The sequence below is a fragment of the Protopterus annectens genome, chromosome 1.part0 (genome assembly GCF_019279795.1).
Source record: "Protopterus annectens isolate FY-2018-M chromosome 1.part0, PAN1.0, whole genome shotgun sequence".
NCBI classification, from domain to species: domain Eukaryota; kingdom Metazoa; phylum Chordata; order Ceratodontiformes; family Protopteridae; genus Protopterus; species Protopterus annectens.
In genome coordinates, this window is record NC_056725.1 from 1,401,310,852 (window position 1) to 1,401,327,611 (window position 16,760).

Genomic DNA, 16,760 nt, shown 5'->3' on the forward strand with positions numbered 1-16,760 from the left:
TACTGTTGTAACCACTACCCTTTGTGTTTAATTCAATCTTCTCCAGTACACTAAAAATAAACTTTCTCTACTTTATACAAATGTAAGTGTGCTTACAAAGAGCATTTATTTAATCTTTCTGCATTACAAAATAACAGTGTTCATATGTACTTGTCAAAAACTGCTGCTGTCTTTCTATGCTGATGATGGAAACCACTCCAGTGGTTCTATAATATGTGTGCTAGTGTAGTATACACTGCCCCCAACTTGAAAGTATCACAATATATGTACACTTTATTAATATAAATATGGAAAATATGCCACTTTTGTAAACATTTCTTAATACTCCAGCTCCTTGTATCCACTGCTGACCATTCACTGTGCTGGCTTAGTAAATCATGTCCACTTACGTATAATTAATAAGGCAGCAGAGTCAGTATGTAGCTGTACCAGGACATGAAAAAATACATTTTGAAAACTTGACAAATATATCTAAGGAGTATATTCTTACAGGAAACAAAGCAGCTCTGTTTTCTGGACGATTACACTGTTCTAGGAAACAATAACAACAACAAAAAAAGCCATAACATTAACCTATGGCTGTCTTTCTGTAGGAAATCTAAATAATACATAAACATACAAGTTGATTTATCAAAATGCACAAGCACTGAAACACAGGTGATCAATGCTGGCATTTTGAAAATCAAAACACAAAAAAATCAAGATAACTGCAAAAGGAATCACTTTCCTTTTGCGATCTGCTCACTAAAACCCCACCACACATTCAGACAATTTGACAGAGTAGTCTTAAAAATTATGGAAAGTTTTTTTTTCTATAGTAAAGGTTAGGGTTAGCACACGTTAGTAAAGTGGGAAGGGGGCTTTGCCGTATATAGTGTCCAGACCTACAAAGGTCATAGTGTGAAGGGGCCAGACCTGACTTTTGGGTGTTAAGGACTACACCCAGACTTGCGGAATGGAAGGTAAAAATGAGGGCTTCTGGCAGTTCCTTCAAGGACCATGCCTGTAAAAGATGCGACTGTCCTTTATACTCAGGAGTGCCAAAGTCAACAAATGCTGAGCACGTAAAGGCAGACACTGATCTGTCCAAACATTCTTGTTATAGGTGACTCCAGTGTAAGACATACAGATCTGCCTCTTACCAGGCTGAGCAAGGAAAGAATGACTTAGTTGCTTGTCTGGTGCCAAGATCAAGCAGATTAGGCATCGACTCAAGGCCTTGAACAACAAGTACCAGTAGGACTCTGTCATAGTTCATGCTGGTGATGACGACTTGAGTTGTACCTCCCTGAATTATATGGAGAGAGATATGATGGAGCTCTCAGACCTCGTTTCCAAGGTAGGTATAAGCCTATCATTGAGGCAACATTCTAAAATGATGATGTCACAATATGAGCAAAAAATAATTGACTTTAATAACTGGCTTAGTGTTTGGTGTCATTCAAACGGGGTCCAATATTTGTCAGCCTGGGAAGATATGATCGACAGACTGTGCTGCTAAACTGGGGATGGCCTGCAACTGTCCCGTCCAAGGTTTCAATTACTGGTAAAGACACTGTCCACCCACATAGTGCCTTTTTTTAGGCAATGCCAACCTGATAAACCTACCAGCATAATGAAGCAAGCACTGAAAATATGAAGGTGTTACTAATCAGTGGTAGGAGCCTAAACAAAAACTCAACTCTTTTCAAGCCCAGCTCACCCTGGAGGACACTGACAGTAGTGTAGTGACTGAGACATGATTTAAAACTGCGGTGAGCACTTCGGCTGTGCAGGACTATAATGTCTTCTGCACATTTAGACATCTTCTGTGCAAAAGGGGAAAAAAGGAGGTGCCTCAATCTACATTCATAGGAGACTCGCATTCAAGGCTAGAGCAACATGATGCACTTGTTTATCTTTTCGGCTTTTCCCAGTTAGGGGTCGCCATAGCGAAACTCCGGTCCACTAATGATTGGCAGTAGATTTTTATGGTGCAGAGTTGCCGGCCCGACGCCCAACCTTCAGCGAAGGCACGCTCATTCATGCAAGTCTTTTGAATGCTACTCGACCGCGGGGAGGTCATGCAGACTCCACACAGAAGGCACTCCAGCCAAAAATCGAACAGGAGAACCTCTTGCTGTGAGGCAACAATGCTACCGCTGCACCACTGCGGCTAGCAACATGATGCACTACAACTTTTTTATGTCCAAATAACCATCAGAAAGGTCCCGTACCATATACTGGTTAGCTACAAAACTTCCTCTGTGACATAAGAAAGCCACAACTCCTACCTACAGGAAGTAGAATCCCTCTGTATTAAACCCAATAATATTTTCCTAGCTTTAAATTATCCAACTATAGACTGGGAAACCATCACCATCACTAGTGTTCAAGCACAGAAATTTACTGCACTCGGACTAATTGTTCTATGGCACTTGTATTGCCAGAGTACACACTAGGGGGAATAACATCTTTGATCCTGTCCTTACTAATAAGGAAGCATACTGCACTGTCTCTTGCATATTTTCATCACTTGTTAAATCTGACCATAAAACAGTCTCCTTAGAAATAAAACTGAAAACAAAGATACCTTCCACCCAAGGTACTTTTACAAATTCCTTTAAGACAAACTGCTACTCCTAAGTGATACACTCACAAGCTTCAAACCCCCACAAAACCCAGTTAACTCCACTGAATATGCAGAAACGTACACCACCACTCTCTACCAGAATGTAAACAGCTGCACAGATGCACAGCTGTACCCCTTAGGAGCAAGTGCAGAACAAACACAAAAAAAACCCACATGGTGGAACTATACTAATTTTGGCAAAAAGTAAAAGCAATTCCCAGAATATTAGAGCCCTTGTCCCTGAAATAAAATCAGGAGCTTAGTAAAATGCACCAAAACCAAGACTGAGGTAAGACAATCCCAAAGCATTTTTTAGTTACGCTCTTAATTTCAAAAGCACAATGCAATAAGCTGAGCTGATTCTGAATGAAGTTACCTACCCTGAGGCTTAAGATATAGCTAACCTACTGACCGATAAATTTACCTTTAACTTTACTCTGCTTTCCCCTTCATCTGTCCCTAAATATATACTGAAACTAGCTCATCTCCAACTATCACACAAGACCAAGTCTTGTACAGCATGAAGCATAGTTTAGCCACACTCCTAACAATGCTGTTCAATCTTAAACTCCATACAGGTATTGTACCAAGCAAATGTAGAACAGTTATAGTCATTCCCCTGCATAAGGGAGGACCTTCCACGGACCAAGGCAATTACAGACCCAGACGTCTGACCAGCCTCATATCAAAGTCATGGAAAGCCTTATTATAGAACTCAATCAGGACATAGGGAACCTCCAAACACTGGACTTGTCATGAGCAGATCATGCTTACTCAACCTGCTGTTTTTTTTTTTTTTTTTGAAAGGTCACTAAAGCAATAGATAACAGCAAAAATGGTACATACTACAGACTACCAAATTACATTAAAGCAAGCACCAGTTTAGATATTTTTAAGAACAGCCTGGACAATTATAGGAACAACTTATTTTTGGTATACTGGCAGGCTAGAAGGGCAGTATTGCCTGTGCTTGAAATATTTGTTTGTATGCATGTATGAATATGAATGGCTTTTTTTAAACAGCTTTATTGAATTGAAATAGATAAAACAAACATTATCTTGAGTTATGTACAATTTTAAATATGCTTACTAATGACTGACTCGTGTAGTTTGAAGTGAAGTGCATGAAGAAAGTACAGTTGTGTACACCTACCATAAATGTAGATGTTCGAGTGTCTTCACTGTTGCAGTCATAACTGTAGGGTGCTCCTGTCGGCAGGCAGCCCGAGGTCGGCCAGAATCCCAAAGTCTGGGTCCGGCGTCAGCTGTATAAGCTAGTACCCTGACGTCAGTACGCTCTGGTACATAGTCCTCAGCCGACGCCATCTTCTCCAGCCTTTCTTGCCCTAGATGTCAGACGTCCCCAATAAAACAAAAATGAATCCAATAAGGAAACACAAATACACCACAAAAGAGAAAAAGAGGGGATAGGAAGGAGGGAAACACCGACTGCAACAGTGAAGACACTCGAACATCTACATTTATGGTAGGTGTACACAACTGTACTATGTTCTTCGTGTTTCACTGTTGCAGTCATAACTGTAGGGTGGAATCCCAAAGCAATGAAAAAGGGGAGGAGGCTTTAGACAGAAGAAGGGGAGGCAAGAATACCCTGCAAAACAGCAGAGGCAAAGCCTGCCCTGGTCTTAGAATACAGTGGGAGATTGTAGTGCTTGGAAAAAGTATGCACAGAACTCCAAGTGGCAGCTTCCAAGATATCCTTGGTAGGAGGTAGGAACTCCTCTGAGGAAAGCTGTAGAAGTGGCAGCTGCTCTAGTAGAATGACTTCTAATGGTACCTGGAAACTGTTTTCCATGATGAGTGTAACAAAATCTGATTCCATAAGCAATCCATTTGGAAATAGTCTGTTTAGAAATAGGTTTTCCAAGAGAACTGGAGGCAAAAGAAATAAACAATTGAGTAGACTTTCTGAACTCTTTAGTCTTGTCCAGGTAAAATCGTAACTGCCTGTGTACATCCAATGAATGCAAAATCCTTTCCCCTTTATTTTGAGGATTAGGAAAGAAAGTAGGAAGGTGAATTGTCTGATTTAAAGCCACTTTCGAAATCACCTTAGGCATGAAAGTAGGATTGGTCCTCAAGGATACTCTGTCCTGATGGAAAATAAGGTATGGTTCCACAGCCATGAGAGCTTGCAACTCTGAGACCCTTCTGGCAGAAGTCAATGCCAATAAAAGAACAGTTTTCCAAGATAAAAAAACTTAATATCTGAAGATGCAGCAGGCTCAAAAGGAGGCAAAGTAAGTTTTTCTAAAACATAATTTAGATCCCAGGCAGGAACAGGAGGGGTCCTGGGAGGCCGCAAATTTTTAGCCCCTCTCAAGAATTGTCTCACCAAAGGATGAGAAAAAAACAGGCGGGTCAGAATTGAAATGAGCAGAAATAGCAGAAGCATGAATCTTAATGGAAGAAAAGGAAAGTCCTTTAGATAAAAGATCCGAAAGGTAAAGCAAAATAGAAGAGAGATCAGGTACCAGAGGATCCGAGCCTCGGTCCTGCATCCAAATACAAAACCTCTTCCATTTAGAGGCATAGGATTTCCTAGTGCTAGGCTGTCTAGCTTCCAGAAGAACATCCAAAACTTGTTTGGGAAGACTAGAGGAAATCAAATTCCTTTGAAGAGCCAAGCTGCCAGGCAAAGGGTCTTGAGATTGGAATGTAGTAACTGACCCTGATGCTGGGACAGAAGAGAAGGGTTCAGAGGGAGAATCCAAGGAGGCTCCAAGAACAGGTGCTTTAAAGTTGGATACCAAAACTGTCGAGGCCAATTTGGAGCAATCAAGATGAGGAACTTGGGCTTGTCCTGTTTTATCTTCAGTAATACCCGAGGTAGTAGAGGAAGAGGAGGGAAGGCATATCCTGAAAGGCTTCTCCAGCTGAAGGACAGGGCATCCACTTTCCAAGCTGTTTTGTGGAAGGACCTGGTGCAAAAGCGAGGCAGCTGGTGACTGAGATGGGATGCAAACAGATCTATCTGGGGACATCCCCAAACTGCAATAATCCTGTTGAATAAGTTGGTGTCTAACATCCATTCGTGAGGATCTGAAATGTTTCTGCTCAGGCTGTCTGCTAAGAGATTCTGTTCCCCTGGAATGAATTGAGCCTGGAGATGTAGATTCAAATTTAGAGCTGTGTCCCATAAGGCCATAGCTAGTCTGCAAAGGAGGTACGAATAAGAACCCCCTTGCTTGTTGATGTACCACATGACCGTGGTGTTGTCTGTGTGAATTAGCAAAGGCCCTGGTTGCAAAAGATTCTTGAAGGCTAGAAGAGCATTTTGAACTGCCAACATTTCCTTCAGATTGATGTGCCAGTGAAGATGGTCCTTTGTCCAGGTTCCCTGCTGGCAATTGTCTAGAAAGTGTGCTCCCCAAGCATAATCCGAGGCGTCCGTGGTCAGGATTTGAGTAGGTTGAGGTAGACGAAAAGGCTTTCCTTCGTTTAAAGCACATGCCCTGGACCACCAGAGGAACTCCCTCTGGAGACAGGGGATCAGAGGAATCAGAATATCCAGATCATGGTAATGCTGTGACCATACACTTTTCAGATACCATTGAATCTTTCTCATATGAAGCCTTGCATTTGGAATCAACAGAATGCAGGAAGCCATGTAGCCCAGAGTCTGCAGGAATTTCCTTGCAGTGAGCTGAGATAGAGTTGCCAAGGTGTTAAAAATAGAAGCCAGCTGTGTTTGTTTTTCTGGAGTGAGGAAGGCCCTTTGTAAGGTTGTATTTAAGAGGGCTCCCAAGAATACCATTTGTTGAGAAGGGATCAAATGTGACTTTTTTGTGTTCAGTGAGAATCCCAGTAGGAGGAGAAGACGTTGAACAAAGTCCAGATGTTGAAGTAGAAGATCTTTGCTGTCTGCCCGAATAAGGCAGTCGTCCAAATAGGGGTAAATCTGGATCCCCTGAAGTCTGCAATAAGCCACTACTGGTGCCAGGCACTTGGTAAAGACTCTGGGCGCAGTAGATAAACCAAAGGGCAGTACAGAGAATTGAAAGTGCCTCGAACCTGCCTTGAACCTGAGGAATTTCCTGCGTTCCTGCCTGATGGGAATGTGTAAGTAGGCTTCCTTTAAGTCCAATGTCACCATCCAGGCGTCCTGAGATAGCATTGGAATTAGTTGCTGCAGAGTAAGCATCTTGAATTTTGGAATTTCCAAAAAGGTGTTCAACACAGAAAGGTCCAGAATAGGTCTCCATGAGTTTTGTTTTCTTGGAACCAGAAACAGTCTTGAATAAAAACATTTTCCCATCTCTGAGAGAGGAACAGGCTCTATGGCTCTCATGGCCAGAAGAGCATCCACTTGATTTAAGGCCTCTGACCATTGATGTTTTGGCAGATCTGGCCAACCGTAAGCCCTTGGCAAAGTATGAAAGTGGAATTTGTAACCTTTCAAAATCACGTCCAATACCCATCTGTCCTGGGTAATATGAGTCCAATTTCTGTAAAAAAGAGACAGTTTTCCTCCGAGAGGGGCATCCAGGTGAAGGGGTCCTGCAGCCCAACCTAGAGAGTCATTGAGTTTGCTTTCTTTGAGATTTGGATCTGTCTTCTCCCCTTCTAGGTGAAGAAGCAGTCCATTGTCTAGATCTGTAAGAGGCCTGACCTTGGCCATGACCTCTGGAGCGTCTATATCTTCCCCTTTGAGGCCTGTCAGACGTGGGAAAGGACCAATTTTAGAGGGCCAATTCCTGGAAAATCTAGGAGACTGAACTTGCAAGAAATCTTTTACAGTCTGCATAGATTTTGCCTTTTCTTCCATCTTTTTAATAACTTCCTCAGCCTTAGATACAAAAAGAACATCATGCTGAACAGGGGCATCTAACAACTTAGCCTTAACCTGTTCAGGTAAACTTTGTTCACGGAGCCAGGCATGTCTCCTGATAACAGTACCAGAGGCTGCAGCCCTGCAAGAAGCATCCAAAGCATCAAAACCACAATGTAAACTATGTTTGTTCACTTGTTCAGTAGCATGCAAAACATCCTGAAGTTCCTTATCCTCTGCACATGCAGGAAGGGAAGCAAGCTTTTGCTTTAAAACAGACAAAAGAAATTGCTGATACTTAAACATATGAAACTGGCAATTTAAAGCCCTTACAGACAGGGTAGCAGAAGTATATACCTTTTTCCCCACCTGTCTAAAGCACGAGAATCCTTCTCAGAGGGAATAGGATTTTTAGAAGAAGCACCCTTAGCAGCCTTAGAGCCCTGTGAAATAGTTTCAGGATCCAGAAGGGTTCTTAAATAAGAATAAATGAGAGTCAGGAACCCTATAAAATCTATCAGGCTTAGAAGGAGCAGGAGGCATGGAATCAGGACTCAAATTAGCCTCAGAAAAAGCATCATCTACAATGTCCAAAACAGGAGGGATAGCTAAAGGCCTATGCTGAGGAAGAAGAAGAAATTCTCTAAGCCTCTTCTTGGAAGCAGAATACTCCTGACCTTCCTAATGAAAATGTTCCCTCATCTCATGCAAGGTTTCCCCAAAAGAGAAATCTTCAGGCGGAGAGGCCGTGGGTAAGGAGTCCTCAGCATCCGAATCCTCATAAGGAGGAAAAGAATAGTCCTGATCTGAGGAAGAGACAGAAGATACAGAAGCCTGGTCAGAGGAATCCAGAGGAACATCCTGTTGAGGCCTTTTCTCAGGAGGGGGGTGAGAACCCCTAATCATTGTAAGTAAATCTTCAGCCATCTTTAATAATTGCTTCTGTGTCCTGGGAATAGATTCAGAAGCAGCTTGAGCAGGAACTTTAGACTTAACAGGAGTCTTTGTCTTTGTCTTTGAAATAGTGATGTGAGTAGGCCTGAAACCCCCCTCAGAAGCCGGTACCTGCACAGCGGTTCCGGACCCATCTGAGGGAGCGATGTCCGAAGGTCCTGCAGCAGTTAAAATAGTAGGCCTTGATGGCTCCCCATGGGAGTCTGTATCGGCCATCGGTTCAGAAGTGGCGGACGACAGGGGCTGCAAAAGCGCCTCACTGACGACAGCCGAACCGGACGCTGGCTCCAGCTGCAACGAGTCCTGTTTGGACCTCGGAGGCCTGTCTTTGTCTTTGCGCTTCTTTTGAATTCCGGTAGTGTCCGACGACATTCTATAATTGAAGCGTCTGCCAAAATAATTTAGAGCCCAATCGTACCTGCGCTTGATAGTACGAGAGCTGAACCTGGCACAGAACCGACAACAAGAAACGTTGTGGTCAGGGCCTAAGCAAGGTAGACAGTAAGAGTGGAAATCTTTATGAGGTATTTGTTTCCCACACGTTATACAATTATTAATTTTTTCTGACATCGGAGGAACAAGAAAAAGATTCCCCAACGGGGTACTTAGCTTTGAGAAGAGAAGTAAGAACTTCAGACCGACAACAACAAAATACGCTGTTCGAAAATTGCCAACCAAAGACTTGCGAGCTGCTTTCCACCGCACGGCAAGAAAGACTGGAGAAGATGGCGTCGGCTGAGGACTATGTGCCAGAGCGTACTGACGTCAGGGTACTAGCTTATACAGCCGACGCCGGACCCAGACTTTGGGATTCTGGCCGACCTCGGGCTGCCTGCCGGCAGGAGCACCCTACAGTTATGACTGCAACAGTGAAACACGAAGAACATCCATTATGTGCAAAGGAAGATGTGTTCTGAGAGAGAATACAAAGAACACACAATGGGTACAATATAAAGGGACATTTTAATATATTTGCATTTTCTGAGCATAATGCATGCACTGAGCTACAACAGTTATGGGATGAAGCACATTAACATTTTCATATGTATAGTGCCATGTAGTTTACATAGTTTACACCATTATCACCTTGTGTACAGTACATATTTTATAGTAGTATAAAAACCACAAGCAATTCTCTCCAAGCAGACTGCTCAGAACTCCAAAATTAATGGTATCAGTCAAAAGTATTTTACGTAAAGCTAACAATAGTCTGGTGCATAGCATTAAACATCTAACTGGCAGCCACAGTCAAGTTCTACTACCCTGTAGCCTAAAAGAAAATAAGCAGAAGGTATTTGTGGGCTGTAAAATGTTGTCTTGCAAGTGACCAAGAATCTATCAGAAAGGGGCTGAGATTTGGAGGGGTCAGTCCAAGCTATACTGACCATTATCGATTGTAATTTGTAACCAGGTGTCAGTTTCCTGGTTTATACAATTAGGGAAAAAAGTTACCACTCCCCAGATATATTAATATACATCAAATCTTTCATTTGCATAGCACCACTGCATCACTTCTTCCAATATTTAAAGTGATACACAACACCACACCACTTTACATTTCAGAAGCTTGACATTTGACTGACAAACTGAATAAACACAACTTGTGCCATTCTGTCTTGCACCCCCATGTTACATTTTCCTAAGGTGAAATTCTGGGAAATATATCTGTGATTTTTTTTTTTTTGAATAAGAAACATCTTTATTAAATTATCACATATGACATCGGCAATAATACATTTAGATAAATGAAAACAAACCATCTTGATGTTTCTCCTCTGCATGTATTCTTCCTAAAATTCCCATTTTTTTCTATGTAATTTGCTCGTACCCTTTTCTAAAGATCCCAATTCCAGTGGTTTTACCTCTGTTACTATATTCACTACTTCTAGTATAGCTGGTTTAGACTTATTTCCATTTTCTGGTAATTGCTTTTTTGGCAGCCACAATAATTAGACTCAGTAAGGCCTTGTTATGTCTAGGTAATTCCGATTTGGTATCGTATCTCATAAAAATAATTTCCTTAATTACATCAATTCGCTTACTCAGTATCTCTGACACAGCAGTGTGCACGGAATCTTTAAAGTCTGCCAACTCATTACTCTCCCAGAAATTATGTTCCCAATTACCTCTTTCTTCCCCATCACACCTCCAACACCTGAGGAAAAATTATTTGGAGTCTAATTGAGGTATAAAAATACCTATGTAAACAATTCCAAGCAAAGATCCTAAATCTTCTAGACTTTGTTGCATATTTGGAAGATATACATATACCCCACCTCACCCCACTCCCACTGTTTATGACTTGCTTACCTAATATCTCTTCCCAATCCTTTCTAACCTCCTCTGATTGACTCATAGTTATCATGCAATATTTTGCGGGTCTATATCAGAACATCGAAGTATTAAAACTTCAAATGTTCTGCTATCGAACACTATTCAGTGAACGCTAAGAATAGCGAAGCTGCAGAACAGCGAATTCTTTCTGCAGGAAAGAATTCGGTTGGCCTTGTCTGTAGCTTCGTTATTCGTAGCACTGTGGTGGAAAGTTACGGGTTGGGTTCAGGTAAGTGTGCGATTGTTTGTACGTTAGGGGCGGGTTACGTGAGTTACGGTTAGGTGTGCGTGCGATAGTGACACACTTTAGGGTTAGGAGTGGTTTAAGTGAGTTAGGGTTAGGGCGCGGGCCTTAGGGTTAGGGTTTGAGTTAAGGTAAGTGGGTAGATAGTAGTGTATGTTTAGTTTAGTGTAGCATTAGATGCAGGAATTTAAGTGTATGTGTGTGGTTACTGTTTGTTTGATGTGCTTGTGTTGTATGTATGTGTTTTGGAGCAGCAAATTTTTTCCATGGGAAAAAATTTGCTGTTCTGAATGTTCAATATTTTCATGTTTAGATGTTTTGGGGCCGATGAAATAGCGTTCGCTATTTTCATCTTTCGATAACGTGATATAAATGCTATTTTGCATGAGCTACTAATTATTCTTTTTTTAATGGCGAGATTCTACTAAAATAATTCTACCAGTGGTAGCCTTTCGCTTAGGATTCCCCCATTTCGTTTTCTTTGCCTATACTCCGATATCAATCCTTGGATAGAGAAGGCAATCTCTAGCCTACAGTCCAAATAAATTATTGGCCTCTTCCCATTCTATTACCTTTCTCTCTCTAATTATTTGTTCCCAATACCTTGGTTCTTTTGTCAGTTTTCTCCAATAAATTCCAGCCACCTCTTGCCTATTGTCTGTATGCTTAACTGCAGTCATCCCTATTGGCAAAATCTCCTTTCTCCATTCCCGTGTTAGCTTAGTTCTTAGAATACTTTCTGCAACTTTATGAATGTAATATTCTGTATGTTTATTCTTATTCTCTCTAAGGATCTGCATCCAAAATCCCCGTCTCTCCTTGTTTCTTGAGTTTCCCCCGTTTCATCAAAGTCTATTTCTACTATGAATTATAGGTTTCTGCCTGTGCTGTGTATATGAGCCATAACTGTGTAGCTCTGAAATACCCCTTATAATTGGGTAACCCCAAACCACATTGTTCAACTGGAGGAATACCCTTATCCCACTTAACTCTTGCCACCTACCCCTCCCACATAAAATCTTTCAGCCCTTTATTAATGCTGTGGATGAAGTGATGCTGCTTCACAGATCCACAGTTCAAAGATGACCTAGATTACCACGCTTTGGAGTATGCATGCTCTGCAACAGTCTGCCAGTTTCCAGCTTCCTTCCCAATCTACAGCTTTTAACAGGAGTATACATGCTCTGCAACAGTCTGCCAGTTTCCAGCTTCCTTCCCAATCTACAGCTTTTAACATCTGTTTACTGGGAAAGTCTGACTTGGAACAAAGACAATTTTCAGAGGAGGCCGGGAGCAACGCTCCAGACGCAGGTCTTTGAAATGTGGGAGGAAACCAGAGCACCCGGAAAAAAACAGCACGACCGCAGAGAAGACATGCAGACTTCGCACAGAAGGCACTCCAGCAGAGAATCGAATGGAGAACCTGTTGTTGTGAGGTGACAACGCTACTGCTGCACCACTGCACTGTCCACAGCTTTAAATAATAGTTCTGTTATGTTCAATGCAAACAGGATTGCATCAGGTTCACCTTCTAGACATAAAGGAACAGGGTAAAATGCTCTACTTCAAGACTATACCAAAAGATTCCTTCAATAAATTATTTTAAAAGGAGTGAATGTCTACCCTCCACAGTTCACATCTTCCTTAACATAAGTGAATATAAGAGAGTCATAAAAATGTATAATAGAGTTGCAAGACTTAAGGTAAGGTATATGCTGTTATTACTGAACACCTGTGAGACATAATAACTTGGTAGCAAAACATTACTTGACATCATATGTGAAATTATAGGACACTTTTGCAGATTCATGGTAACTGTGACACAAACCATGACAAAAAATGGAGAAAGAGTAATTTGTATGATTTCTTGAAACATTTCCTAAGTAATAAACTTTTTCTAATCATGAACAATGGCACATTTTCAACAATATTACTAGAAAATGTCTAACTGCTATAATATATATTTACAGTAGACATCCTTCACTTAAAATAATTGGGCATTTTCATCCTGTAACTATTTACAATTTTAGTAATTAACTTCACTTGGGAGTGAAAAAACATACATGTAAAGCAGACTCAATCATGTTACATAAACTAAAGCACATTCTGACTCAATTTAAATGTCACTACTTTGAAATATATTTCACCCAAGCTTGTCTCCATTCCTTATCTGCAGTATATCTTTACCACTAATCAGTTCATGTAGTGCTTTACAAGTCTTACTGCAAAATGTACAGATTTGTCGCAGATATTTTTCCTCTTCCACTGTTGGGTTTGAATATATGACATATTAACACACCATTTTATACACAGTTTTTACGAAAAAAAACCACATTAATTACTACAAAACAAAATCAACTTGCACACTGTGGCAAATACTGCAGCAATCAGCATATTGTTTTCCTTCAGGTTAGGGAGACACTACTATGAAACAAATATGAAAATGAAGCACTGGTAATGAAAACAAAGTTCATCTCCCAGGGATAATGAAGAAAAATCCTTGTCACTATGTTTAGATCCACTCGCAACTTTTATCAATTTACCTTGGGTCTTCCAAATGCTTACACATCAAAATGTGGCCACAATTCACCAGTAGAGTTGATCTTGGGTAGTATGTGCTATGTGAGTAAATGAATACATAGCTCTAAACCCTTGTGATTTCAATCCTACTTTGCTGCAGCTATATACTTTACTCTCTTATTTTTTTTTTTATTTGTCACAGTTCTACTCCAAATGTATGCTTATAATACTCTGATACTATTAGCATGTTGAATGGGAAATTAATACAACAGTGGCTTCACAGAAATAATTCAATTAACCAAGTGTATGAACCTTTACATAAGGCAAAGACAATGAAACAAATCTCAGCATAAAAAAAACTGAAACATACCTCATGTGCCTTGAAGAAGTCTGACTTTTCTAATGCGGTCCGTAGATCTTTTAGTCTTGATAAGTAATTTTTCTATAAGTAAAGCAGCAAATATTAAAACTTATTCTGATGGCTTTACTACAGCCAAAGACTAACCATCTTTATAATACACACTGACAGAAAAGTGTAGCTACTTTTGTTGCTCTCCAACCTGTTTTATAAACTGCAAAACAGACATGTTGATGACAAAACTGCCGTTAACAGTAGTTAAGAATTAATTCACAATTCATTAAAAAAAAACTGCGACTCTGGATGGGTTCTCTCTTGAGGAAGGTCATAGGTAGGTACTAGGCTATCGGCCCTAGGGCCCATACAAGCTTAGCCAAAAAATGTACCCTGGCTTTCGCCACCCAAGAAAATTATTTTCCTGTGCCCCTGTTGAGCAGAGCCACAGAAGAGATCCCCGGGGTGAATCCAATCATCAAGATTTTTCTTGTAGAGTGCTAATGAGGAGCTCTGTTTGACATAGATAGGTAGTCTGTTCCAGAGTATGCGAAGTCTCTGGGACAGGAATCTATCCCTCCAGCATGTTCTGTTTATTGTGGTGACAAGGTTAAGGTCCCTAGAGCGTGTAGCTCGGACGGATTGGGATTTCTTTAAGTGGAGCATGTCCAACAGCTCTGGGTTTGACATAGCTTTGTATGTTAGGCAGAGATCGCCCCTGAGTAGGCGATATGCGATGGAGTAAAGCTGTAGCTTTTTGAGACTGTCTGCATAGGGCATCTGTTTGAGGCCTGTAATCCTCTTTGTGAGGTATTTCTGTGGTCTTTCCAGTTGTTGTAGATGTCTTGTGAGGTACATACCAAAAGGGGTGTTGTACTCTATAATGGGTCTAATGAGTGATTAGTACAGGGGAACAATGACCTCTTTTTCTGGATGAGAATCCTTTTGTGATGAGATGAGCCACGTAGAAGGATTTCCTGACCACTGTGGCAATCAAAGGAGAGACTACTGTCCACCTGTGTCCCAAGGTCTCATCACATTTTCGGCGTTAAGTAGACTACCAGCTATGTGGTAGTTCAAGGGTACAGAGTTTTTACGAAAGGGGATGACAATACACTTTTTGGCATTGAGCTTCAGGCCATGGCTTTGACACCAGGTATCTGCCTCAGTGAGGCTCTTTTGTAGTTTGTCCACATCGTTAGGAGTTTCGATCATGGCTCCTAGTTTGCAGTCATCTGCAAACTTTGTTAGCCAAAGACATTCTGTGTTGGCCTGCACTTCAGAGAAGTAGATGCCAAACAGGAGAGGACCCAGGACTGAATCCTGTGGTACTCCACTTGTCACTGGTCTGATGTCATATTTGGAATCCGCTACTTTCACAGTGTGGGTTCTTTCTGTGAGCCGGTTGGCAACCCATCTTGTGATATATGGATTTATACCTAGTTTAGTGAGCTTATCTATAATTCCAGAGTGGGAGATGGTGTCGAAAGCCTTGGCGAGATCTAGATAAGCTGTGTGAACCATTTTACCCTCATCTATGACTTTGGTGACTGCTTCAAAGAAGTAAATCAGGTTTAGGAGACATGATCTGCCTTTTATAAATCCAGACTGAGTAGGGTCCAGAGTTTGGAGATTACCAATGTCTTTGTTTATGAGTTCCATGATGATATGTTCCATGGCCTTGCAGACCAGGCTCGTCAAGCTAATGGGGCGGTAGTTCCCAGGGTCCATCGTGGCTTCCCCTTTGTGGAGTGGGATAACTGTCGCGGTGTGCCATTCAGTGGGTTCAAAGCCTGAGGTGAGGCTATGATTGAACATGGTACTTGGGTAGGGTGCCAGTTCATTCTGTAGTTCGTGTAGAATGCAGCCTGGGATATTGTCAGGTCCCATGGATGCTGTGTTCATGGCTTTGGACAGTGTGTTTTTTACCTGTGCAGCCGTGATTATAGGAACTTTGCATTCTTCCGGTATAGAGATGGGACCCCTAGGGGGTGAGAGGGGGCTAAAGTTAGCACTGAACCTATCTGCTAGGATGATGGCAATATCAGTTGGTTCTGTATATTTATTGCCATTATGCTGTAACTCAGAGCAGATCTAACTGTTCCCATTTAGATTCTTGACATAGCTATAGAATGCTTTGTCGTTGTCTTTAGAGTCAGTGGCAATTTTGTTTTCATAACTAGCTTTGGAGGATTTTATGAGGGATCTCAGCTTCTTACTGAGGTTGACCAGGGAGTTCCTCCAGTCATTTGATTTTACTCTTTTGCAACAGTTTCTTTCTTCTGTTTTAGAGTTTGTTTATGGCAGAGGACCACCAGATTGGCTTCCTTTTTTTGGAGGATAACATCTTGGTTCTATTAGGGATAGCATGATCCATGCACTTGTGTAAGTGCTTATAAAGTGCATTTGTGTAGGATTCGGCAGTCATACCTCTATTGTCCGTCTGCATGGGTGTCATGAAGTTTGCCACTTCTGTCTTAAGAAGTGTGAAGTTGGCTTTTGAAAAGTTTTTTTTACGATGGTTTCCCTAATTGGGGCTGGGGGTGGGATGTGGATGCCTAGGCTGATTAGCTTGTGGTCGGATCTGACCAAAGAGGAATTGACCTCTGGTGTGGAACACCGGTTTCCCATGTTGGTAATGACCAGGTCTAGGATATTGCTGCCCCTGGTGGGGGTGTGAATAAGTTCATCCAAGACGTTGGAATTTATGAATTCTACAAAACGTTGAGCAAAAGAGTTGGTACATGAGTAGTTTTCCCAGTTAATGGTGGTGTAGTTGAAATCGCCCATTATTAGGGTGTTGGGTTGTACCCTAATACTTTCCAGTGAACAAAGAAATGAGGAGTGTGAATCCTGGGGCATGGTGGGGGGTCTGCAGCAAGCTACAATTTGGACTGCGGTCTTGCCCAGAGTTAGTTGCACTTGGATAATCTCGGATGCATTATTTTCCCGT

At 41.5% G+C, this 16,760-nt stretch overlaps 1 protein-coding gene across 1 annotated transcript in view; it reads right to left on the reverse strand.

The window, feature by feature from the left end:
- The window catches only part of ITPKC (inositol-trisphosphate 3-kinase C), a 251,225-nt gene that overhangs the window by 12,018 nt on the left and 222,447 nt on the right, over positions 1–16,760 (reverse strand). Inside the window, exon 6 of the mRNA XM_044067282.1 lies at positions 13,826–13,897. Coding sequence (XP_043923217.1) covers positions 13,826–13,897 — 72 coding nt within the window. The remainder of the gene's footprint in view (positions 1–13,825; positions 13,898–16,760) is intronic.